Genomic DNA, 25,886 nt, shown 5'->3' with positions numbered 1-25,886 from the left:
TACTGTCTTAAGTATCTTCTTTGGCCTGAAGCTGACATGGGAGCTTCTCTCTTGATTGATACCAGAGATGTGAGTTAGCATTTCCAGGGACAAGCAAGGCTCTCTGGCCCACTTGTCTGCATTCATCTTCTTAGTCTACCTAGAAGGGTCGAGGTGTCTGAGTCAGCCAGCCAAAGGGCCCAGGTGGTCCTCCCACCCTAAACCCTATTACAACACAGAATTTCAGTACTGAAGAGGAAGAAGAGTGCCAGCACCATTCCAGTTTTTCTGTCAATTCTGACTTAAAAACAGGGAAACACTAGTCACGAGTTACTATGGATTATGTCTTCAGTGTTAAGAAATCGTGCCATAACAGTTTCATAAGAAAATACTGTATGATATGAAGTAACTACCTTTATTTTCCCTTTAACCAGGTTGCCAAAAACTTTTCCATATTGTGGATCAAAGGAAACTATGATCATTTCTGATCTATTTTACAGGATATTCATTGATGTTCAAAGATAATTACTGGTGAGGATTTCCTGGAGAAGTGTAGGAATCTTAGAAGTCAACTTTCGCCCTACATACTACATTTTTAAATGTTGGAAATCAACTGGCTAATTCTAGATGAATTTGTATAGTTTCAAATTTGAAGCCCTAAGAATTTGAGGGCTTTGAAATCGCCTCTTTATCCAAGCAAAAGACTACTAACTTTCAAAACAGGTTGAAACATAAGACTTTTACTTTGGTAACATTTAATGGACAAAGTCTTTATGAGTAAGCAAATCTGCAAGCTGAAGTTTTTTTTTCTGGTTTAGTTGTGGATCCACTATGATCTCTGTTTGATGAATACTCCCGTTACATTAATATGCTCACTGTATTAGAGCACCTAAGATGAAGAGTATAAATGAAGACTTTATAACTTTCTCAGATAAAGAAGCACAGTTATTATAATCTTTGCCCTCTTCATAAATTAATGATAAATCCATAATAACCTAAGGTTATTTTAACAGGTGCTAAAACCAAAATACAGTACTTATCTCCTCTCTCTGCTTGTACTATTTAAAAGTCTTCTATGAATACAAAGCTATAAGTGTCTTTCTTCCAGTTTGTCTGTCTCGCATAAGTATTGGTCAGTGTTGGGCAATTCATCCATAGCCGCCTGTCTCTGCTGAGTGGTCTTCACAAATCGGAGCAGATTGATGATGGCAGCAGGTGTCACTCCAGGTATACGACTAGCAGCCCCAATCTAAGAATTAAAACCATAAGAGATATATGTAAGTGCTGAATCACTAAATTCTACTCCTGAAACTACTACTACACTGTATGTTAACTAACTTAAATTTAAATAAAAACTTGGAAGAAAAAAAATAATAAAACCATAAGATAAACATAAGTGAGCTATGTCAAAATCAAATTTGTTTTGCTCCTAATAACAATCTGTATATTATAGTTTATAAAATATTTTAAAAACTATTATCTTAATGTATCTTCAAAACAACTATAAAGTAGGTAAAGGGAATGTGATTATTATTAATACCTTCATTTTACAAATTAGGGAAAATGAGGCTTAGAGAAGTTCAAGTGACTTGTCTAAGAGCACATGACTAATAGATGGTTAGACTACCTACATTTTATTTTCATTAAACTAATGTAACCTCCTCAGCCATGTGTTGGACAGCACCCTATAATCTCATTAATATTTCTGTGGTATATTTTTATAGTGAAATGTATGAATATTCACTCGAAGTGGTATAAAGACTAAATAATCTCATGTCAGTTCAGGTCAAGTTTGATACCAGGTTTGTCTATGACAAACACTTGTCAGAGCTTTTTGTATCCTAGAATTGTGGATAAGGGATGTGAACTCCAATGACCTGTTCTGTCCAATTGAACTTTCTGTGATAATGGAAATTTTCCATAACATTTGCACTGTAACAATGTACTGTCCAATACGGTAGCCACTAGCCATATGTGGCTACTGAGCACCTGAAACATGGTTAGTATGACTAAAGAGTTGAATTCTGAGTTTTATTTCATTTTAATTAATGTAAATGGTCACATTTAGCTAGTGGCTATCATATTGGGCAGTGCAGCCTATGACTACCCATAAAAACCCAAGATGAATAGGATATACAGAGTTATAAAATTTAAGGCCTATTTGCTTGGTTTCCATGATGACTATTGCTAAGAATACCATGTTTATATTGACGGAATCACTCCTCCCTTTAAAAATATTTCTTTTTAAAATTGTTTTACAGGTCATATTTTTCTTAAATGCCTTTTACTTTATGAATCACCACTAAAAAGAGCCACCGCCTATTAAACTATGATACACCATCCATTTTTAAGATACAACTCAGTTTCAGAAATGTTAAATGTGCATCTCAGAATCAATAAATATAGCACTGTCAGTGTAGACCCTGACGCGGGGCTCAAACTCACCAACTGTGAGATCATGACCTGCGCCAAAATCAAGAGTCAGACACTTAACAGACTGAGCCACCCAGGCACCTCCTAAATATTTGTCATTAGAAGTCTAATACTGTATAGTATACAATAAAGCTTTTAATTTGTTCACAGATGTTTACACACACACACTTAGGCTGAAGCATGGGGTGAGGGACCTCTTTGGGTCCCCTCTAACCTCCTAGTAAGCCAACACTATGGATCTCCTAGGGAGGATTCTGAGCGGTGATTTGAAAACCACTCACATGTATTATATTTTAACCTAATGTGGTTTCTTTTATGTCATGAGTTATGGGTTAGCACATGTTTGGGACTAGAGAATAATTTTAATCAACCTAATTCTTCTAGTTATTTATTTAGACTGTTTTTTCATCTCTCAAAAACATACCAACATCTGTCATACAAAGAAATGTCCTAAGAGGTTAGATTTTTTAATGATGAAATAAAGTATTAATTATGTGTATTAATTATGTGATCACTGTAAATCCAGGTTTAAAAAAAATTAAAGCACTAGTTCTTTATCCTATCCACTGCCTGGTTTCTTACCGTCTCTGGGCGACTGAAATGTAGCTTCTCTCGAACTTCATAAGACAAAGACACATCTCTGAGAGTCAAATAATCTAAGTCTTTTGGCAGTTGGAGAGCTTCTTCTTGCTGAACTTCCTTTATTTGTTGTTGCTGATGGAACAACACTGATTCATAAATGGCTGGTAAACAGAATTAATTATGTTATGATTTATGATACTCCTATTAACAACTTAGGTTTTTAATGTTTATTTATTTTTGAGAGAGAGAGAGTGTACGAGTGGGGAAAGGGTGGAGAGAGAGGAAGACACAGAATCCAAAGCAGGCTCCAGGCTCTGAGCTGTCAGCAGAGCCCGACTTGGGGCTTGAACTCATGAACCGTGAGATCATGACCTGAGCTGAAGTCGGACGCTCAACTGACTGAGCCACCAAGGTGCCCCAACAACTGTGTTTTTATAGCTTTTTACAATTTACAAAAAAACTTCTGAATCTCTCATTCAACACTTTTTCCAACACCACAAGGTAAGTGGGGTAAGTGTACCCTTTTCCAGATGAGGAAATTGAGGATAAATCAGAGGGAGTATCTTGCATAGCAACTACAACATTCTGTCTGGTAGTTTATTGCATGCCCTTTCATCTCAAAAATTTGGAAAATTAAGGGGCACCTACGTATCTCAGTCAGTAGAACATGTGACTCTATTTTTTTAGAGAGAGAGAGAGAGACTGGGAGAATCTTAAGCAGGCTCCACACCCAGCACAGAGTCCAACATAGGGCTCAATCTCACAACCTTGAAATCATGACCTGAGCCAAAATCAAGAGTCAGATGCTTAACTGAGCCACCCAGGTGTCCTGAGCATGTGACTCTTGATCTCAGGGTTGTGAGTTCAAGCCCCATGTTGGGTATAGCGATTATTTAAACATTAAAAGCAAAATCTGGAAAATTAAAAATAGAAGATACTGCTTTTCCACTCTGCAAATTTTCCCTCTCAGTGCAAACCCTCAATGGACTATGGCTTTGAATTTTGAGCCCTAAAGACAACCTGTTTCCCTAAGAAAATGGTTTTCAGAATTATGTCCATATCAAGCTGTAATTTTTTAAAGTGGGGTTTTTTACATGTAAAACAATTTAAGGTTTTTATTAAGAAATGACGTTGGTAGGGGCGCCTGGGTGGCGCAGTCGGTTAAGCGTCCGACTTCAGCCAGGTCACGATCTCGCGGTCCGTGAGTTCGAGCCCCGCGTCAGGCTCTGGGCTGATGGCTCGGAGCCTGGAGCCTGTTTCCGATTCTGTGTCTCCCTCTCTCTCTGCCCCTCCCCCGTTCATGCTCTGTCTCTCTCTGTCCCGAAAATAAATAAAAAATGTAAAAAAAAAAAAAAAAAAAAAAAAAGAAATGACGTTGGATAATTTAGCAATTATTTTGTGAAGTATTCTGTTCTTAGAAAAATAAACTCAAAACCTGTTTCAAAATCTAAATTGAGGTGGTCATTCTATCCTGTAAGAAAGCCGGCTTTCCCTAAGATGTTTTGATAATATCTGCTTCTATCACTTGATTAGCAGTCAGAAAAATCTCAGCTATGAGCCTGGCTCTATCAATGAACCTGACTATGGGTACATCATTATCCTTCTGGGCCTTAGCTTCTTTATCCACAAATTGTAAGGGCCGACCCAGATGCTTTGCCACTCACCAACTGTGTGATCTTAGGCAGGTTACCACTTATTTGTAAAATTAAGACAATAATGCTAATACCTATCCTTCACAGGACAATTCTTTTTCTTTCTTTCTTTTTTTTAACGTTTATTTTTGAGAGAGAGAGAGAGAGAGAGAGAGAGAGCGAGCATGAGTGGGGGGAGGTGCAGAGAGAGAGGGAGACACAGAATCCGAAGCAGGCTCCAGGCTCTGAGCTGTCAGCACAGAGCCCGACATGGGCTTGCAACCACAAGCTATGAGATCATGGACCTGAGCCAAAGGTGGATGCTTAACCCACTGAGCCACCCAGGCGCCCCCAGAGGACAATTCTAAATACCAAACAAAATACTACATGTAAAGGGCTTAATACAACATCGTAATATGACAAGTTAGCACAAAAAACTGTCATACAAATATATTACTCATAAATAGACCTTACAGAGGATCATGGGATATAAGTGAGGGAATGTATATGTTAAAGGTATATTTACTTAAACTTTCAAATCTATATATAATAAAACATGAGAAAGAATACAAAGAAGAATCTGAAACTGATTTCTGCCATTACGAAACTTGCTATCTGGTACAGAGGGTCCATGTAGTGATTTGAGAACCACTGATATATCTTATATTTTAACCTAATGTTTCTATTCAGCCATGGATATAGAGTCTTTATATGTGCCAGAGTCTTTAAAAAACAAGGCAAAACAGTAGCTACTTCATGACTGAAGTCAGGGTTTTCTATGAACAAGTTAACGATAATTATTCTGGATTATTCTAACTCAAACCTGATGATTTATGGAACAAAGTAAAGTTGCAAACCAAGTTTAAAATACAGAATTTAATCACCTGTCCCCAGGTGATAACATCCTGAATGTTCAATTAAGTAATTTTTACTTCATAGAGAAATCATGAAGTTGAAATAAAAGTACATTATTTTCACACATCAGTGTACTACTAGTGTCTTGTCATTTGCAGTTTTGGTGAGTTTCCCATTGTTGCCAGACTTTGGTTAACTTGCATGGTAGGATGGTAGGTAGCACCTGGGTCATCCTATATGCACAGCCGAAACATAGCAAAGTGGTAGATCTCTCTGGAACTAAAAGAAAATGTCATCGATACAAGGAATGCAGCATTCTTACCACCTTGGCTGGTCCCCAAAGAATTTAAAGTGCTTTCCTATTTGAACAGTACGTCATTATCCACCTTTTCCTACCCTTCTCCCTATCTCTTTCACTTCCCTGCCTTTTTCTCCACATAATTTTCCACCCCAGGGAAAAACATCTATCAAAACGCAGAAGCTGATGTTCTCAGTATTTTTATGTTTGAAATTTTTCATAATGTAAAACTTAAAAAAATACAGTGCAACTACCAAGTTATCTGTAGCTTTGATGGTCAGGATGAGAGCACGATATGTGTCATAATGTACAGGGGCAGGCTCTGATTTCTTTGCCTGATACAAAATAAGTATTTGTTAATGGCAGAGTATTCCAGTATATTATCAAAGCCAAAGACACTATTATTTTTCTCATTATTAGAATATCAGAGGGGAAAAATGTAAAAAGGAAGTTTAAGGGACACTTGAAATGTACTCACAAACTACCTAGGGATACTGTTAAAATGCAGATGTGCTGGGCGCTTCGGTGGCTCAGTCAGTTAAGCGTCTGACTCTTGGTTTCACCTCAGGTCAAGATCTCATGGTCATGAGTTTGAGCCCAGAGAATCCCTGCTTAGGATTCTCTCTTTCCCTCTCTCTTTGCCCCTCCCCTGCTCACTCTTTGTCTCTCTCTCAAAATAAATAAACTTAAAAAAAAAATGCAAATGTGTTTACTCAATTAGGTCCTAGGTAGAGTGTGAGATTCTGTATTCCTAACAAGCTCCCCTGTGTTGCAATGCTGCTAGGCTGGGAACACCACTTTGACTAGCAGAGAGCCTAAGACTATGCTGGTTCTATGGTAACAATGCCTCCTCTTAGAGCTTTTTCTTAATGGAGCTGATTTCCATAAATTGCACAAATGGAAAAGAGAACACATAGGCATGTTAAGTAAAAAATTATTTTCTGGGGCGCCTGGGTGGCTCAGTGGGTTGGGCGGCCAACTTTGGCTCGGGTCATGATCTCGCTGTCCGTGAGTTCGAGCCCCGCGTCGGGCTCTGTGCTGACAGCTCAGAGCCTGGAGCCTGTTTCAGATTCTGTTTCTCCCTCTTTCTGACCCTCCCCTGTTCATGCTCTGTCTCTCCCTGTCTCAAAAATAAATAAAAAAAAAAAACGTTAAAAAAAAAATTATTTTCTACCTTCTATTTTCAGTCTTTCAGCTAGTTCTCTACATGTAATGTACTTCTTCAAGGGCGCTGGAACAGCTGTGGCTAATAACTTCATGTCAACTTCCTCATACTTCAGAACATCTAGAGCTCTGCAAATACACAAAAGTTTCATTAAGATAGGAGTCCCCCCCCCAAAAAAAAATAGGGGTCCATATCATGTAAGCCAGATTAAGAACAAGATCCCTTGGAAATAATGCCAAATCTCTGAATTAATACTATTTTCAAAAGATACTCTGGGGTGCCTTGGTGGCTTAATGGGTAAGCGTTGACTTTGGCTCAGGTCATCTCACAGCTTGTGGGTTTGAGCCCCACATCAGGCTCTGTGCTGACAGCTCAGAGCCTGAAGCCCACTTTCAATTCTGTGTCTCCCTCTTTATCTGCCCCTCCCCTGCTCATGTTCTGCCTCTGTCTCTCAAAAATAAACATTAAAAAAAATTTAATAGTAAAAAAGAGATACTCCTAATTCTTTCCAAGTACAGTCACCAAATGCAGTGACATCTGCAACACAGTAGAACCTCAGTAAGACTAGTGTGCATTCTCCCCAGTTCTCTTCTTTATCATGAGAAATAAGTTATTGGTAAAGATTGCAATCCTATCATCCATTTGTCCTCCCTTTCTTGTAAAGACAAAATATCCTTTGATAGCAAGGATTTGACTGAATTCTCTAAGAATTTGTGTCCTGTGAGTCATCATCTTGCATGCCCGAAATCAGCTGAAGACCTCTTTCTTGCTTTTGCAGAACTCTCCAAGTAAGAACAAAAGGCCCTGTGTGTATGTTTTAGTCTCTCCAAATAAACTGATGACAAAATGATGGTCAAGGGCTTTTCTAATAAATAAGGGTTCCTAAGTATTCTTCCAGTTGGGTATATTCTAATTTTGTATAATCTCCATTTCAATTTCTACCGATTAGGAACTTTAGGCAGCTAATTCTCAGTTCTACTTTCACTATGAGCTCTGGATAGACTAAGTCCTCCTGGGCCAAAGCAAGGGGAGAGGAGAGCGATATATGCAGCTAACAGAGATGACTACTAAAGTTCCCAGGCATCTTTCATAGCTCACCAAGAGAACATGCCTAAGGATAAATGCTGACAGGTATTTCAGGTGAGATTTGCAATAACTTCATTCATTGACACTTATTAAGATCCAACTAGAGAGAGAAACTTCAGGTATGTTTCATCTCCAGAAGTTCTGGTGTTCCTTAGGCCAATTTAATCCCTTTTATACTGATCTCAGATTCCTTCTTGGTATCACCCACCCCCATCTCCTTGCCCTCCCTTAACATGGTGTGAACTCCAATTGTTGCTCTGTTAATTATTACTGACTTCATTTACATGTGGCTTTTTGGTTATAATTCATTTAAATGGTTATTGCCAGGGCAACTAAAAGCAGTACATAATGAGTTCCATTGTTGCCAAGACCTTAGTTCTGCTTGGTTGAACTATGACACTGCCCTAGGCTCACCTCATTCCTGTGCTCCCAAGACTGCAAAATTTTCTGCAGTGTACTTCTCATTTTGTTTGGTTCTCACAAGATTCACCGATCTGTACAATTTCCCTACATTTACTGTCTTAATTCATTTTGCTTCTATTTACTAGTTTTGATCTTCCCTCCAATAGATTGCATCTTTGATAAATTCTGTCCATCTCAAACCAATTAAATTATCAAGTCAACAAAAAGTCAGATCTGTCCATCCAAGGGTCCCAAGTCTTCCGAGGCCTCCCAGCCAACCTTCTTTACTGTTTATTCTATTGCCACAGTCATGCATTATCACCCTTTGCGGATGGATGCTTGACTCATTTCTTCCTCAGATGGCCTGCTCTAGGAATGTCCAGAAATTCTGGGCAGCTCTGCTGTGCTCCCAGAGACAAATTAGGTCAATTAATTACAGAGGCCTCATCTCATAAGCTACCATGAAACCATAAAACCCTAAGCTCCCAAAGGAAAACAGCTGAATTGTCTTTTAAACTACAGAACATACTGGAACACACCTAATGACTAACCAAAAAAAGCATTATCTTGGAATCTAGCAGGATGGTGATCTCAAAGAATAGCCCTTGACTGTCCAACTTAATATTTTTTTCAAAAAATAATTTATTTACAAGCCTTGGAGCTGTTCTCAGGTCCAACCTTTAAGACCTGCTTTGAATCAAACATAAGCCTCAAGAGTTCAGAGCTCTGACACAGAAAGGACAAGTTATCACACCTCAACAGAATGTAAGAGACACTCTGACACATCAGTGTATTTCCCTATAATCCTGGCAGGAAATGTGTGTGTAGTTATTTGTGTATCTCTTCAAAGTCTGGTTCAACTTGTGTTTAGCACAGAGCCTAGCATGTACACAGTAAGTGCAATAAGTGTATTTTGACCAATTTTCTATCTCTCTAGCTTTATATATCTAGGCATTGATAAACTGAGTTCATTTAGGGAGGCTGAATGCTAGACTAAATATTCTGCTGAAATCAAATGGTGGGGGGGCAGGGGACGCCTGGGTAGCTCAGTTGGTTAAGAGTCCGACTTTGGCTCAGGTCATGATCTCACAGTTTGTGGTCTGAGCCCCATGTCAGTCAGGCTCTGTGCCGACAGCTCAGATTCTGTGTCTCCCTCTGTCTCTGCCCCTCTTCCACTGACACTCTGTCTCTGTCTCTCAAAAATAAATAAACATTAAAAAAAATTAAAACAAAAAGCAAATGTGGGGACTGAGACCCTAGTTTCTCCTGAAGGGAAAGATAACCTGAATTAAAAAGAAAAGCATTTGGCTAAATTATTGGTTTTTTAATCACCTTAATAAAATGGCTACTCTTGGGATTAGTTTGGTGAAGATGTAAAATTGATAGCCTTTTCATTCATATTTTTATTCATCGATTAGCATTTTAGACTGTGTTAGAAACACTCTGCTTGCAATGTTACCTCAATACACATTGGTCACGTTTAATGCAAATTCTAATTATGTAAGTTTGAAATAGTGCAACATTTGTCAAAAAAAAGCATGATGTTATATATTTGTTGCACAAAATCTAAAATAATGTGAACGTTCCTAAATTTAAACAAACACCTGAAATACCAAGTGGATTATAAACGATGTTTATACAACTGCCATCTCCCAGTGCCACTTAGCTGGTAAATAAATCTATCCACCATCTTCATTTGTCAATCAGGCTGTCGTTCCTGTGACTAAGATTCCCTAGTTTGGGTGACTACTATGCAGGTTCTTTAATACTTATCATCACTCTAATTAAAAATCTGCTTAATATCCTCTATTATCCACCAGTGCTCTGGGAAATTCCTGTGAAAATGAAAACCGGGGAACAGAAGTTATAAATGATAAGACACCATGATGAGATGAAAGCCAAACACGGACACGTTATGCCAGGCTGTTAATCAACGTGAGAGCACTAGAAGATGAGAGATAATAAAAAGCAGCATTAAAATAGGTATACCTTTAAGTTCACAAAATCCCTCACAAGGAAAACAAACTTAAAAAAAAAAAAAAAAAAAGGAAAAGTATATTGGACTCATAACTGCAAGATAATGCCACCATATTTGCTTCTGAGCTACAATGATTTTACATTTCTGCCTTCTGGGAACCTCCCCACCTGAATTAGCATACATTTTTTTTTTTTTTTTAACTAAAAAAAGTTTTTTTTAATGTTTATTTTTGAGAGAGAGAGAGACAGCGTTGAGTGGGAGACAGGCAGAGAGAGAGGGAGACACAGGATCTGAAACAGGCTCCAGGCTCTGAGATGTCAGCATAGAGTCCAATGTGGGGCTCGAACCCACAGACTGTGAGATCATGACCTGAGCCGAAGTTGGACACCTAACCAACTCAGCCACCCAGGCGCCCTAGCATACATTTTTTTTAATGGAAAAATGAGTGGTGAAGTATGCAGATTTTGAACTGTGTAAGGTCTTTAGGAATGTATCTATGAAGCAAAAGCTCTATATTAATGTCCTTTAGACTCAGAGTCCATATAACCAAAATGATGAAAGGACAAAAAAAATCCCCCTAAAATGTAGCATGGGATTGTTCAAGTGAGTCTACAGAATTTAAAATACTCCACTTGGAATGCAAGCTGGTGCAGCCACCCTGGAAAACAGTATGGAGGTTCCTCAAAAAACTAAAAATAGAACTACCCTACAACCCAGCAATTGCACTACTAGGCATTTATCCATGGGCTACAGGTGTGCTGTTTCGAAGGGACACATGCACCCCCATGTTTATAACAGCACTATCAACAATAGCCAAAGTAGTGGAAAGAGCCCAAATGTCCATCGATGGATGAATGGATAAAGAATATGTGGTATATATATACAATGGAGTATCACTCGGCAATCAAAAAGAATGAAATCTTGCCATTTGCCACTATGTGGATGAAACTGGAGGGTATTATGCTAAGTGAAATTAGTCAGAGAAAGACAAAAATCATATGACTTCACTCATATGAGGACTTTAAGAGACAAAACAGATGAACATAAGGGAAGGGAAATAAAAATAATATAAAAACAGGGAGGGGGACAAAACAGAAGAGACTCATAAATATGGAGAACAAACTGAGGGTTATGGGAGGGGTTGTGGGAGGGGGGATGGGCTAAATGGGTAAGGGGCACTAAGGAATCTACTCCTGAAATCATTGGTGCACTATATGCTAATTTGGATGTAAATTTAAAAAAATAAAATTAAAAAAAATAATAACAAAATACTCTGCTTAATCAGAGCTAATTGTTCCATACTTATAGAAGAATGCAGATTAACTATATTTCTTGGTGTGTACCCTCTAAATCTTAGGAAAGCCAGAACTCAATGGGAACAACAGAAATATTATATTAAAAATGAAAAAAGTAATTTAGAATCATACATATTTTTAATACTGAATAAAGAGATAAGTTACATCTAAATGATTCTGAGAAGAAGCCATGTTCATTAAAATGTTCATTTAAAATAGGGAATCCACAGGTAATGTTTCTCTGAAACAATCTCATTTTTCTGTTAAAAGTAAGAAAAGTCTGTATTAAAAGTGCATACCTGAGAGGCAGACTTTTACCAATACTTATAGAAGCCCCTGGAATTAACTTTTTCCATTTAGAACTTGAAAACTCAATGGATTTTAGCACAGAAATGCCTTCTTCCAAAGAAGACTTCATCCAAGAAGCTCTTTCATATCGTTGTTGGGACACACAGCCAACTTCCTTATACCCTAAAAGAAGGGGAAAGAATATAATGAGAGAGGTTTTACAGAAGAGTAAATATGGTTGCAGGACTCAGTGAAGAGATACCTCGGAACGTGAGCCTGCTGTCGGCGTTATCAGGGCGCAGTGACAAACGGAACTCTGCTCGGCTCGTGAACATGCGGTATGGTTCGTTGGTACCCAGTGTGGTGAGGTCATCAATCAAGACTCCTATGTAGCCTTCTGTTCGGCTAATGACAAAAGGAGGCTTGCGTTTGACCCGAAGACTTGCATTGATTCCAGCTATCACACCCTACAAGAGGACTGAAATGTTTAAAAGGCCATTATGAACTGAACAACGAGCTACGCTATTCAGAACACTATCTGGAAAAAACAGCACGGGATAGTAAGAAAGCAAGCACTGCCCTGAAGCAATAGAATAGAGAAAGAAAATGTGATCCTTATTCAAAACCAGAATACAGGTAATGTACCACTTTAGAATGCTATATTTCATTGTTTTCAAAAATATTTAACATTCCTGATAAGCCTCAGGTGGGCTAATAAATTGTTTTAAATCCACCCATAAAGCTCTTCTAGCCTTTTCCCACTTACAAGTAAAAATAACATAACTTCTCACTTAAAAGGAATATGTTAATTTTCAATAATGTTATGTAAGAAGAACTAAATTTTGTTTATAAAAAAATTTCAGGGGCGGCTGCCTGGCTCAGTCAGTACAGCGTGTGACTCTTGATCTCAGGGATGTAAGTTCAAGCCCCAGGTTGTAGAGATTAGTCAAAAATAAAATCTTTAAAAACAAAGTCAGAAAAAATCTAATCAAATATGGTATCAGACCTAGGAGCTCAAAATGAGAATTAAAACCAAAAGTTTTTGGCACAGCATAAGGAATACACTCAATGATATTGTAACAGCTATGTAATGGGACAGCTGGTAGCTACATTTGTGGTGAACACAGCATAATGTATAAACCTATCAAATCATTCAGTTGTACATTTGAACTAATGTAACATTTGTGTCAACCGTACTCAAATAAAAAAATTAAACAAAAACAAAAAACAAAACCCACAAGTGTTTTCAAAATAGTAGCCATCCCTGTATACCCTGAAACAGAAATAAGTCTTCAACTACAATGTATGAGTTGTATAAGATCTATATAGTTATCATAACAGACGTTTAAAGGAGAAACACCAGTTAAATAGTCCTTTTGTGTTTATAACAATATTTGAACAACGTCTTACTTGAGCTGCAGCTTCCTCATAACCAGTAGTGCCATTTATCTGGCCAGCAAAGAAGAGCCGTTGCACCAAATGAGTCTCAAGAGAAGGAGTGATCTGACGGGGGTCTAAATAATCATACTGAACACCATAACCTGACCAAAGAATAAATGATATAAAGTAAGTAAAAACAGAGCTGGATTTGCCTCAAAGTAGAGATGCAAAGATGATCACTAAATGCTCTTGAAAAACAAAGAATATATTTTAAATGCATAGGTGTTGGGCTTTGTCTTCTGAGGCTCTAAGCAACCATGACTATAGCTAAGACCTCTTCACTATCTACTAATGCGATGTTGAGTTGATACTGAAGGGCAGCTGTGATTCTCTTTACCTGGCTGAATCATTTTAGCTTTCTCCAAGCCTTTGATGCATGTGATCATTTTCTCCTGTAATTCAGCTGGTAGCGTCACAGATAACCCTTGGGGGTAGATGAGGTCAGAATCCATTCCTTCAGGTTCCAACCAAACCTGATGAAGACGGTTTGGAAAACGCAAAACCTTTGATTCAATGGATGGACAGTATCTAGAACAAGACAATGAAATTCAAAAATTTAATGAAGCAAGCAAAAGAAGGTTGATGTCACTCCTTAAAGTAATGTTCTGTCCTTACCGGGGTCCTCTTGTAGTTTCCTTAATGTGACTATTAAGGTGAAGGTTCTCAAGGACAATCTCATCCACTTTAGGGTTGGTGTGAGTCAAGTAACATGGCAGCTGATCTTCTGGCTAAAATATAGGAAGTACTTAAAACACTGTTTTGCTTCTTTACGAGTTTATCTTTTCCTTAAATAAATTACACACATGATATGCACTTAATTTTACAAACATTAAACCTATGCATAATGCTGAGCACTACTTAGGGAGTATTCTTGCCAAAAAAACCCCAAAAGGTGAACCTAAATTTAAACAAGCCTCCAAATCTACCAGTTTACAGGAAATATAGAAGACAGAAGAACCTATTTAAGGTACCAGAAGGATGAAATCAGAGAAATCCAGAATGTGGGAAATTCTAGAGAACAGATGGCTCAGTTTCTTCCACATATAAATGTGAAGAAAAAAAAAAAAAACTGGGGGAAACTGTTATAAGGCATATCATCCAACTCAGTGTATGGTCCTTATTTGGTCCTTGTTTGATAGGTATGATAATGGTATTGTGGTTGGTTTTTACAAAGTTCTCATCTGTTAAAAACATATACCAAAGTATTTATAAGTGATATCTGGGACCAAAGCTTTAAAACCTAGTAAGAGGAAAAGTGTTAAAGAAAGATGAAACAAGAATGCCAGAAAATGTTACTTGTTGAAGCTGACTGATGGACACAGAAATTATACTGTTTTTTTTTTTACTTTCTATAAACTTGAAAATTTATAATAAACAGATTAAGTGTGTATATATATATACATATACATATATATACATATATACATATATATGTATATATATTTATACTAAGAAAGTTGCATCACAATTTACATTTTACCAAAGCAAAAATGTAAGTGACTTGCTCAAGACAGTGGAATATTTGGAGCCACTTATTAATAAAACACTTACCAGAAACTAGGACCATCAATTATTAGTCCTCAATTCTAAATACACAATGTTTTTTTAATTCCAAAGATAGGCAAAAAGTATCCTGTACTCTTCAAAAATACCAGTATCATGAAAAACTGAGGAACTGTTCCAGATAAAGAGAAATGACAATTAAATGTAATACGTGATCCTGGATTGGAAAAAAAGGGTTGCTATAAAGAAGAATATTGGGATAATCAGCAAAATCTGACTATGAACTTTATATTAGATAACAGCAATGTATCAAGGTTAAATTCCCCAAATTTCATTACTACAATGAGGTTATATAAGAGCATGTAATTGTGCTTACTTGAAATACATACTGAAGTATTTAGAAGTAAAGAGTCATGATCTCTGCAACTTACCCTCAAATGTTTTGGGGAAAAAAAAGAATAAGAATAAACGTGTGTAAGGTACCTGGGTGGCTTAGTCAGTTAAGCATTTGACTCTTGGTTTTGGCTCAGGTCATGATCTCATGGTTTGTGAGTTTGAGGCCTGCATCAGGCTCTGCACAGAGAGCAGAGAGCTTACTTGGGATTTCTCTCTCTTCCTCTCTCTGCCCCTCCCTGCACGTACGCACATGCACTCTCTCTCTCAAAATAAAATTTAAAAAAAGAATAAATGTGTATATTACTGTTTTATAGATTAAATATATGTATCTATATATTTCTGTATATAGAAAGATAAATATGGTAAAATATTAACAATGGGTGAATTTCAGTGGTTTACAGGAGTTTGTTTTAATGGTCTCGCAATTTTTACACAGGGCTGAAAGTGTTTCAAAAAATTTTAAATAGGCAAAATTATTGAAGAGATGAAACTTAACAACTTATTGGGAAACACCCAGTTAGCCAAATTAGCTAATCCTTTTAAAGATCATTATTTTGCACCCCAAGTAATAGTGATATAAAGTGAATTGCGAAGAGTAGAAAGAAGGAAGGGAAGAAGAGAGAAAGAAGGAGGGAGGGATGGAAGGGAGGGACAGAGGGAAGAGGGAAGAAAGAAAGGAAGGAAGGAAAGGGAAGTGAGGAAGGGAGGGAGGGAGGAGGGAAGGTGGAAGAACGGGAAGAAGGAAGGAAGGGCTATATTCTGCTGTGAATGGCCACTGTCAGCTGTAAAGTTAGATTTTCTTAAATTATCTTACCTTAATCCACACTGTCTCACTGATAAAACTGAATGGTATGGATGGATTATCTGGTGTCTGCTTGTTTAGAATGCTGAAATTAATGGACTCTTTGGCAATTCGGGGTGGAGTCCCAGTCTTCAATCTTCCCACCACAAACCCCAACTTCTCCAGAGTGTGAGCCAACCCTACGGAAGGCTGATCCCCTAAACGTCCTGCTGGATGCATTTCTAATCCAATTACAATCACGCCTCTCAAGAACGTCCCAGTAGTCAGAACCACACTCTCTGCATGTACTGTGCTTCCATCCGCTAAAGGTTAAGAAAGAGTAAAAAGTGTGCCTGTTATCAAGGATCAAATTGGAACGTGACTATTTTAAATTAGAATTACAGGGAGGGGCTCCTGGGTGGCTCATAGGTTAAGTGTCAGACTCTTGATTTCCACTCAGGTCATGCATGATCTCATGGCATGGGATCTTGGGGATCGAGACCCTCAAGGGGCTCAATGCTGAGCCCAGAGTCCTCCCTCTCTGCTCCTCCCCCACTCATGCACACACTCATGCACACACTCGTGCGAGCATGTGCATGCTGTCTCTCTCTCAAAATAAACAAACATAAAAAAAAAAGAACTACAGGGACTCCTGGGTGGATCAGTTAGTTGAGTGTCCACCTCTTGGTTTTGGCTCAGGGCACAATCTTGCAGTTTGTGGGTTTGAACCCCACATAGGGTTTCCAGCTGATGGTGTGGAGCCTGCTTGGGGCTCTTTCACCTCTCTCTGCCCCTCCCCCACTCATGGGACTGAAGTCCCAAGGAACATGGGATGATGTAACACAGCAAAGGAGTAAAAAGAAGGCTCAAAATGACATTTGTGCAGAAGGCCCAGAGAGCAATTGCCCTGATTATAGCAGATGGGTTGTAGGGAGCTGGGGAAGTTGATGTCTCTGGGAGGGAAGAATCAAAGAAAAAACAGAATTGATAGATTACTTGACGATTGAGAAATGACAGTTTTTTCCTAATGAAAAAGCTGAACAAGTACACAATTAAAATAAGCAAATAAAAAATAAAGCAAATATTAATCCAAAGCAAAGCAAAGAGGTATATGAAAGGAAACAAACATAATACACTACTTAGCTCTACAATATTTAAAAAATCATAACAATATAAACATACTATCAACCAAAATTTATGGCATAACTAATTAGAAGGATTGAGGGAAGGAAAATAGGGGATTAAAGAGAACTGCTATAAAAAAGGTTAATAGATAACATCTAATACTGATAATTTAGGGAGTACAAATATAAGAATACTATTTAGAAATATGTAAATACATAGAAACGAAACTGCAGTAGTTAATCCGTAAAGGGAGATAATTATAGAGATAATTGTTTTTCCATACAAACTTTTAAATTCAATTTGATTTTTGTAAAAATTATGTGCATGTATTATCTTAATGAAAAGTTAATTTATAACTTCTGGGGCACCTGGGTGGCTCAGCTGGTTAAGCGTCTGACTTTGGCTTAGGTCATGATCTTGTGGTCTGTGGGTTCGAGCCCCATATTGGGCTCTGTGCTGACAGCTCAGAGCCTGGAGCCTGCTTCAGATTCTGTGTCTTCCTTCCTCTCTGCCCCTCCCCTGTTCACACTATCTCTCTTCCTCTCAAAAATAAATAAACATTAAAAAATATTTTAAGAAATTTGTAACTCCTTTAAATAAAAAACATAAGTATAGTAACATTGTAAAATACAAATTAAAAAAACTTAAAGCAAGAACTAGGAAAAATAGAGGCACTTGGCTGGCTCAGTTGATAAACGTGTGGCTCTTGATCTTGAGGTTGTGAGTTCGAGCCCCACGTTGGATGTAGAGATTACTTAAAAATAAAATCTTTAAAAAGAAAAAAAAAAAGAACTAGGAAAAATAAAAATTACAACAGAAGGACCAGGAGAAAAACACATGTATGTAGGCTATAAAGTCTTACTAAGATGGTATAAATGAGCCCAGAATTTGACTAAGCTTCATGAAGGTCAAGATGAAAGGAGGAATATAATTTTTTACACAGTTTTCCTCTAGGAAAATATAATAATTTCCTAGAATAAGCAAAACATCTCCATGCTCTGCTCTAAAATTGTTTTTTCACATGGAGTTTGACACTGTTATTATCATCTATCACCAGTACAAACCTAAAACCACGCCACTGACACGGCATTTCCCAGTGTACTCAGGCTCTGGTTCTGTAAGAATAAGATCTTCTACAGCTCCCTCCTGAACAGTAAGCAGCGGTGTATTTAGGATTTCTTTCTGTCAAAAGAGAATGCAAGTTGAAGCATAACAGTTAAATAATCACTACAGTCTCCCCTGTTTTGATGCCCCATTCTCACCTGCATGTTCTGCTTATAGAGTTTCCTATCAATTTGAGCTCTCAAACCCCAAACAGCTGGTCCCTTACGCCGGTTTAATACTTTGTAATGTACACCAGACTGGTCACAGATTCTAGAACAAAGCCCATCCAAGGCATCAACTTCCCTCATTAAGTGCCCTTTGCCAATGCCACCAAAGGAAGGATTACAGGACATCTGACCTAAAGAGAACAGACAAAATAAATATATGAACATGTGTACATAGTGAGTTTAATAGAGAAACGTCTGTACAAGTGACTAGAATCATCTCATATGATAGATTAAAAAAAAACAACAACAACCCTGAAACAAACACTAGAAAGGAACTTAGAAAATCCCAATGGGATGCAAGAGTTATTCAGGGCATCCTGGAAGACAAACCATTGACTATAGTTTCTTTTAAATATTTTCCTTGACACATTTTTACTAGTTCATTAGGTTGCCTTTTCCTTTAAAATGTGGTTTTGAAATCCTCACTTCATGAAACCTTCCCAAATCCAGCATACTTTTAAGAAGTCCCTTGGCACTAATTCCCTGTTATAATGAATTATGTCTTCCATAAATGCCATCTGCTGTTTCCTTTTTGCTTATTTTGCAGAAATGATTAAATTATATGAGCTTCCTGAAAGTAGAAACCATACTTTAATCCTTCCCCTTAAATTCCCCTAGTCTGATTTGCAAGTCTAAACTCATGAGGTTTCCTCAAAGGTTTTTAGGGGAGGTGGAGGAGTAGGGAAGTGATCTCAACATCTGTAGGTCTATTGCAGCCACCACCAAGCCGTCTACAAGTTTTTATAGTCTCCATGCAGGCTGAATAGCGCTGTGATTAGGAGTATGGGTCAGGAATGAGTGAAAGGGATCTGGCTCAGTTCCTAGATCTACCACTTAAAAGCTCTGTCATTTTGGGGGCGCCTGAGTGGCTCAGTTGGTTAAGTGTCCAACTTCAGCCCAGGTCATGATCTTGCAGTCTGTGAGTTTGAGCCCGACATTGGGCTCTGTGCCAATTTTTGGATTCTGTCTCCCTCTGTCTCTGCCTCTCTCCCTCTCACAGTCTGTTATCTCTCTCTCTCAAAAATAAATAAATAAACACTATAAGCTCTGTCATTTTGGCAAGTTATCTAATTTTCTCTACCTCAGTTCCCTCCTGTAAAAAAAGAGATGATAGCTACAGTAGATTATTTCCCCCCTTCGATTCACAATTTTATTTAGGTAAACACTCTGCTATGAGGCTTTGTACTCAGGGAGCGTGACCTAAACTCAGTAGGAATAAATCTTTAATGATCTAAGTAATCCTGTTTCTACTTGCCAGTGTTTGGGTTAAGAGTGGGAAATAAGTCACGAGGGATGAACTATTGGGGATGAAGTCTCTAGAAATGGGATTTATTTTCCTCTTTAAAGAGATACAGGAGTAGCGGAGGTGCCTGAGTGACTCAGCTGGTTGAGCGTCCCATTCTTGCTTTTGGCTCAGGTCACGATCCCAGGGACGTGGGATCAAGCCCCGTGTTGGGCTCCACACTGAGTGTGGAGTCTGCTTGAGATTTTCTCTCTCCCTCCCTCTCTCTCTCTCTCTCTCTCTCTCTCTCTCTCTCTCTCTCTCCCTGTGCCCCTCTCCCCAGCTCACACTCTCTCTCTACAATAAAAAAAGGGGTGCCTGGGTGGTTCAGTCGGTTAAGCGTCCGACTTTGGCTCAGGTGATAATCTCACCGTTAGTGACTTTGAGCCCTACATGGGGCTCATTGCTGTCAGCAAAAAGCCCGTTTCAGATCCTCTGTCTCCCTCTCTATCGCTCTCAAAAAAAACCACTTTAAAATAAATAAATGAGGGGTGCCTGGGTGGCTCAGTTGGTTAAGCGTCCAACTTCAGCTCAGGTCATGATCTCACAGGTCATGAGGTCAAGCCCACATCGGGCTCTGTGCTGACAGCTCAGAGCCTGAAGCTTGCTTCAGATTCTGTGTCTCCCTCTCTCTCTGTTTCTCTCCCGCTCGAACTCTCTCTCACTTTCAAAAATAAAGATTAAAAAAAAAAGAATAAACAGGCGCACAAGAGCACAAGACTTTTCCATTGTGAAATGCAAAAATAGTTTTCCAAAAAGTATTATTTTCCAGGTTAGTAGAAAATAAAAGACTTTCTGCCTCTAACTTCATTATTGGCAGATATGACTAAATCACATCACGACAATTCTTGTACTCTGCATTCTTACATCAGTTGAACCTTCTAAGTCAAAGCTATCTTTCTGAGGCCAAGTAGAAATATTTAAGATGCTCCACTATATTAAATTACCTTAAAAATGAGATTTTGATTTAAAGACAGATTTGCGACCCACTAAGTTCATCTATAAGAATTTTTATCTCTGAAATGTATTTATTTAAAAAGAAAATGGATTGTATTGTATTGGTGAAATAATATGAATATGGGTTTGGATAAGAATCCCTTTATCCCTCACAGAACTACATTACTCATATTTCATGGTCATCTTAGTTCAGTAATACTTTTCATTAGAGTTTTGAATTATTATTGAAAGGCAGTATCCAGTCTTTATTTTTTTTTAATGTAAACAACACTGAAATATATCATAAGCAAAGTATAATCTTTTGCGTAATCTTATCAACCGTCTCTAAAAGAATCACTGTTAACAGTGTATGTTTCTCCCCACTTACCAGCTGAATGGTAAGTTTTAAAAAGTACTTCAGTATACAAATACGTGATTTATTCACAATTTTTGCAAAACACAGTTAATATTTCAAGTACTGTTCACTCTTAAGCAAAATTCAGGAGGTAAAAATAGGCATGCATAATTTACAGAATGATGTTTTAGTTAGCATCTATTATGGTGCTAGAGAGAGGTCTTGCTTTAAATTATAGCTGTCCACCCATTGCCTGTTAAGTGTGAAAAAAACACTGCTAGTTCCTGAGCACAAAATTAGAGGACCAACGCCTAGTAGAGATATAGAATGCAATAAAAAGTATCATCCTTCTTCAAAAGGGCTTCACAAAATCTCGGGAAAAACACAACTGTCGTTTAATAAGTAATTCCTAATAAATGTTAATTCACTCTTTTCCCAAAGCCACAAGCTAGCAAAAGGTAAATGGCAACAAGGAAATAAGAAGCTATCAGCTTGTATTCTTAAATTTCCCCCCTTTCCCAAGGCACGGCCCCCAACTCCACCTCCACCAACTAACTACTTCGGTGAGCAGCAGCGCAATCCGTGGTCCAAAGAACAGCCCAGTCCAGGGTTCTGGGAAACTCAAATCAGGATAAAACCACAGATACTAGGATTCTCGCTAGCTCTGAGAGAGGGAACAGTCTGCCCATCCGGGAAAGGGTGAAGGGGCATATTGGAAGCTTGCGTCCTGGGCCAACCTCCACTCTACCCGCGCTCCTCACCGATCGTGTCCACGCGGTGGGTGAGTAGCAGGGTCCGGGAGCCGCAACGAGCAGCAGCGGCGGCTGCCTCGGTCCCGGCATGTCCTCCGCCGATGACTATCACGTCAAACTTCGTAGCCAAGGGCGCCGCGCTGTCACCGCTGAACCGGGCCAACGTAAGGCGCTTTTTGGTGAGGGAGGCCGCGACCCAGAGACCGCAATTTCGGAGAGAAAACATGGCTGGTGAAAGGCCGAGTGTGACTCTAAACCTGACCCGAGCTAGGCGCAAAAATTTAGGGTACGAGGGAAAGTCTGCAGGACGCAGCCATGTTTGTTCTGATGTCAGAGCGTCGCAGTCCACGTTCAGCGTCTGCGCTGATTGGGGCTTTGGCGGGACTTTAAAGGCGAAGCGAGACCGGGTTAACAGTGCAGGTGGCACGACCAGTGTGAGCCCGGTTTCGTGGTCCATGCAGGCTTTTGATCACCAATGGCTGTTAATTGGTGGTTCCTACGTGGTCGTTTTTGTGTTTTCTGGAGAGTGGCAGCTCTAATCGCCAGGTGGTCACCTACAGTGATTTTGATCAGTTTGCCTTATCAGATTCTTTGAATTTTCTGATATACTATCACCTGGACTTCTGTTTGATATTATAGAGTAGTCTCTGAATAAGAGTAGATTCGAAAGCAGTTAAAATATATTTGTGGATGAAAGATTCATGATGGCTAATAGGGGAATGGAATGGTTGAAGGTTAAATGGCCAGCCTTTTGGAAACACATTTTTAAAGCCTTCCTTAGAAAGGAAATCTTAAACTGGTTAGTGAAACAACCCATGTGGCAGTTTTATTGTTCTAGTTGTTAAAATATAGCGAATACATAATTTTGTTGTCTTACTACGTTAACAATAGCATTCGTTATACACAATTTAAACCTTACAGAATTAAACTTTGTTAAAAAAAGAAGCAAACTGAAAAATAATATAATCATAGTATTATATGTGCAAAATAATAGTAGCATTAGTATTTGTATTTTAAAAAGCTAGGAGGCATTGGCAACAAAATGCTGACAATGATCACAGAGGTGGGGATTAGAAGAGCTGATGGCAGTTATGGGTTCTTTAACTTTCAATGTATTCTGGACTCCATGCATGGATATATAAATCTATCACATTTTAACCATAATTTATGTAATTAACTCCAATTACTGGGCATTCGGATTGTTGATAATTTTTAAAAATTTTTTAATGTTTATTTATTGTTGAGAGAGACAGAGAGAGAGTGGGGGAAGGGCAGAGAGACAGGGAGACAGAGAATCCCAAGCAGACTCTGTGCTGTCAGTACAGAGCCTGATGTGGGGCTCAAACTCACAAGTTGTGAGATCATGCCAGAGCCAAAACCAAGAGTTAGACGCTTAACTGACTAAGCCACCTAGGTGCCCCGGACTGTTTATAATTTTTAATGTTATGAATATCGTTGTACATACATCTCTTTAATTTTATGGGACTCTTTCTATAATGAAGATACTGGGTAAAAGGATTCCTCAATGTTTAAATTATTGATGATGGCTAAATTAGCCTTCTGAAAGCTTTTGGTCAGGTGCATTAACAGTGTAAGAGTATTTCATTAATACTGTAGCCAGGACTGGATTTTAATGAAGTTTTAAGTGTAAATAGGCAAGAAGATGGATATTGTATGTGTGTCCTTCACAGTCATATCTTGACACATTTTTTTTGTCTTCTAAGACATTAAGCTATTCTGATTTTCCTCCTATTTTTCTGGCTACTCCTTCTCAGTATATTTTTCTCGTTCCTCCTCCTTGAGCACTGTGCTCAAGCCTAAGGGCACAACCAAACCAATCCCTAAACCCCAACTTTAGGGCTCTATCTCCTGAGCCCATCCCCAATACTAACTCTGTAGCACTCTGGGGTCCAATCAGGAGACAAAAATCACACAGTAGGTATTTAACATAAGAAAAATTAACTATACTGGGATGCCTGACTGGCTCAGTTGGTAGAGTATGCAACTTTTGATCTTGGAGTTGTGAGTAAATAAATAAATAAATAAATAAATAAATAAATAAATAAATACAAACTCTTTAAAAAAAAAAGAGCAAAATAAAAGAATATAAGATATAAGGAAACTCTATATAGTACTCTAGGACTGAGGGAGAGTACCCAAGTAAGAATAAATTCAAAAGGGGTTCAGACCTCAATTGCAGAAGGCCTTCAGAGAATACAGGCTACATAACACAGGGGGCTTGCAGAGGGAGCAACAGCACTATGTGGACCTCCTGGCCACAGGCTGACTGCACACAAGGCTTGAGGAAGGATCAACTTCTTGGTGTGTGACCTTCTGGACCACAGGCAACTTATGCAGGCCAGGCAGGGATCTTGGTTCCCCTGTCCAGTAACTTGTAGACAGGTTATGGCCAGGCCAAGGTTGCAAGGTCCTAGAGGGATCACTTTCTGGGTCTATGGCTGGGGTAGGCTCTACCAGATGTTCTCACACTCACTAGTCTGTCCTTTCCTTGCAACCCCCTTCCACTCCTCCACTATGTTGGAAAGTGTCTTACAGTGTCCTCCTGCAGCCTCTCCTGAGAAAGGTTAACATAGTGGACACTTGAAAAGAGACATGCTGAAAGGAATTCTGTCACTTATCGGATAGCATATCTCGAAGGGTATATTAAGCCCTTGTCTGAAAAGCAATAAGTAGATAACTGACACAACATCTTAAGCTTCACCAGTTCTTGCCACACTTGCTGTTGTTTGAACAACTAGGCATAGTCTCCCCTTAGGTGCTTTGCATTAACTTTTTCTTCTGCCTGGAACATTCTTCTGGGTATCCCCTCCTTGAAATCTTTGCTCAAATGTCACTCTCCCAGTATCTTGGTATTGTACCATTCCTCATTCCTGATCCCTCTTGCACTGTTTTTGGTTTTTTTTTTTTCTTTTTAAATTTAAGTTTATTTTTTTGAGAGAGAGAGAAAGAGAGAGAGAGAGAGAGCAAGTGCAGGAGGGGCAGAGAGAGAATCCCAAGCAGGCTCCACACTGCACATAGACCAGTGTGGAACTTGAACTCACCAACCGTGAGTTCAAATCTCTTGGCTTTTCCTATGAGATAATGTCAAGATCCATATCAAGACCCAACTAAAAAGTCATTCCCTCTATGATCCAGACACTGCTGCAGCAAGATTAAGCAAGGATCAAAACTTCCTCCTGTGACAGGTCAGTAGCAAAGATATGTGATTCTGGCCTGGTGGATTGTTGCTTACACATTTTTGGTTAAGCAAACATGAGTGGACTTTCGAAGATTTGGAAATAGCTGGAGGACAGCATTAAGCTAACTGTAGAGTCATTTACAGGATTCCATGATAAGCAGCTGGAGCCCCTGGAGGAGAAAAATAGAATCATAGAGCAGAGGTCTTCAGAATGAGGTCAGTATACCCCTGGGCATCCTGGAAGACTGCCCAAGTGCACTTGCAGTTTTAAGGAAATGGATTTCCATATTTCAACTACCATTTTACTTTTCCCTGAAATTGGTCTGCTTGAGAACAAGCCTGACTACACAATAGTCCTCCTTCCATTTTATAAAAGAAAAAAAAACACGTTTCTCACGTCACAATTCAAACTAGGTCTCATTGCCCTAGAGCAAAAAAACATAAACAAAAGCAAAAAATGTCTTTGTATCAAAGAGGATCTATCAAAATACTGATTTCAGGAAAACCTTTTCACAGAGTCATCAAGGCATTTTTGTCCATTGACAGATGAATGGATAAACAAAATGTGGTATATACTTACAGTAGAAATATCCAGTCTTAAAAAGGAAGGCTAGGGGAGCCTCAGTGGCTCAGTCAGTTGAGCGTCTGACTTTGGCTCAGGTCATGAACTCACCCCTCCTGAGTTCAAGCCCCATGTCGGGCTTTGCACTGATAGCCTGACAGCATGGAGCCTGCTTCAGATTCTCTCTCTCTCTCTGCTTCTCCCCCTCCTGCACTCTCTTTCAAAAATAAAT

At 38.7% G+C, this 25,886-nt stretch overlaps 1 protein-coding gene across 5 annotated transcripts; it reads right to left on the bottom strand.

The window, feature by feature from the left end:
• Positions 1–375: 375 nt before the first annotated feature.
• Positions 376–22,240, bottom strand: MTO1 (mitochondrial tRNA translation optimization 1). Of its 5 annotated transcripts, none has more exons than XM_058734471.1 (12): positions 21,903–22,237; positions 18,500–18,699; positions 18,302–18,419; positions 16,146–16,435; positions 14,048–14,160; positions 13,770–13,960; positions 13,403–13,533; positions 12,255–12,459; positions 12,004–12,175; positions 6,953–7,071; positions 2,995–3,155; positions 376–1,228 (listed from the first exon to the last, which is right to left on the bottom strand). In XM_058734471.1, exons 1-12 carry the CDS (start codon positions 22,117–22,119, stop codon positions 1,067–1,069), a joined length of 2,079 nt encoding a protein of 692 aa, XP_058590454.1. In that variant the 5' UTR covers positions 22,120–22,237; the 3' UTR covers positions 376–1,066. The 5 variants fall into 5 exon arrangements, with proteins under 5 accessions (XP_058590454.1, XP_058590457.1, XP_058590456.1 ...); XM_058734473.1 differs by having other exon boundaries at positions 1,091–1,228; positions 2,995–3,126; positions 21,903–22,238; XM_058734474.1 differs by lacking the exon at positions 2,995–3,155 and having other exon boundaries at positions 1,079–1,228; positions 21,903–22,239.
• Between the last annotated feature and the right edge of the window lie 3,646 nt (positions 22,241–25,886).

The sequence above is a fragment of the Neofelis nebulosa genome, chromosome 6 (genome assembly GCF_028018385.1).
Source record: "Neofelis nebulosa isolate mNeoNeb1 chromosome 6, mNeoNeb1.pri, whole genome shotgun sequence".
Lineage (NCBI taxonomy): Eukaryota > Metazoa > Chordata > Mammalia > Carnivora > Felidae > Neofelis > Neofelis nebulosa.
This window is presented reverse-complemented; position numbering and strand designations above follow the sequence as displayed.

Coding starts and splice junctions, on each gene's coding strand:
- MTO1 (XM_058734471.1), bottom strand. CDS start 22,119: ATGTTTTCTCTCCGAAATTGCGGTCTCTGGGTCGCGGCCTCCCTCACC. Junction 18,420..18,499: donor TCTATAAGCAGAACATGCAG/GTGAGAATGGGG, acceptor CTCTTTTGACAG/AAAGAAATCCTAAATACACC. Junction 3,156..6,952: donor TGAAAGACTGAAAATAGAAG/GTAGAAAATAAT, acceptor TCTGTTTACCAG/CCATTTATGAATCAGTGTTG.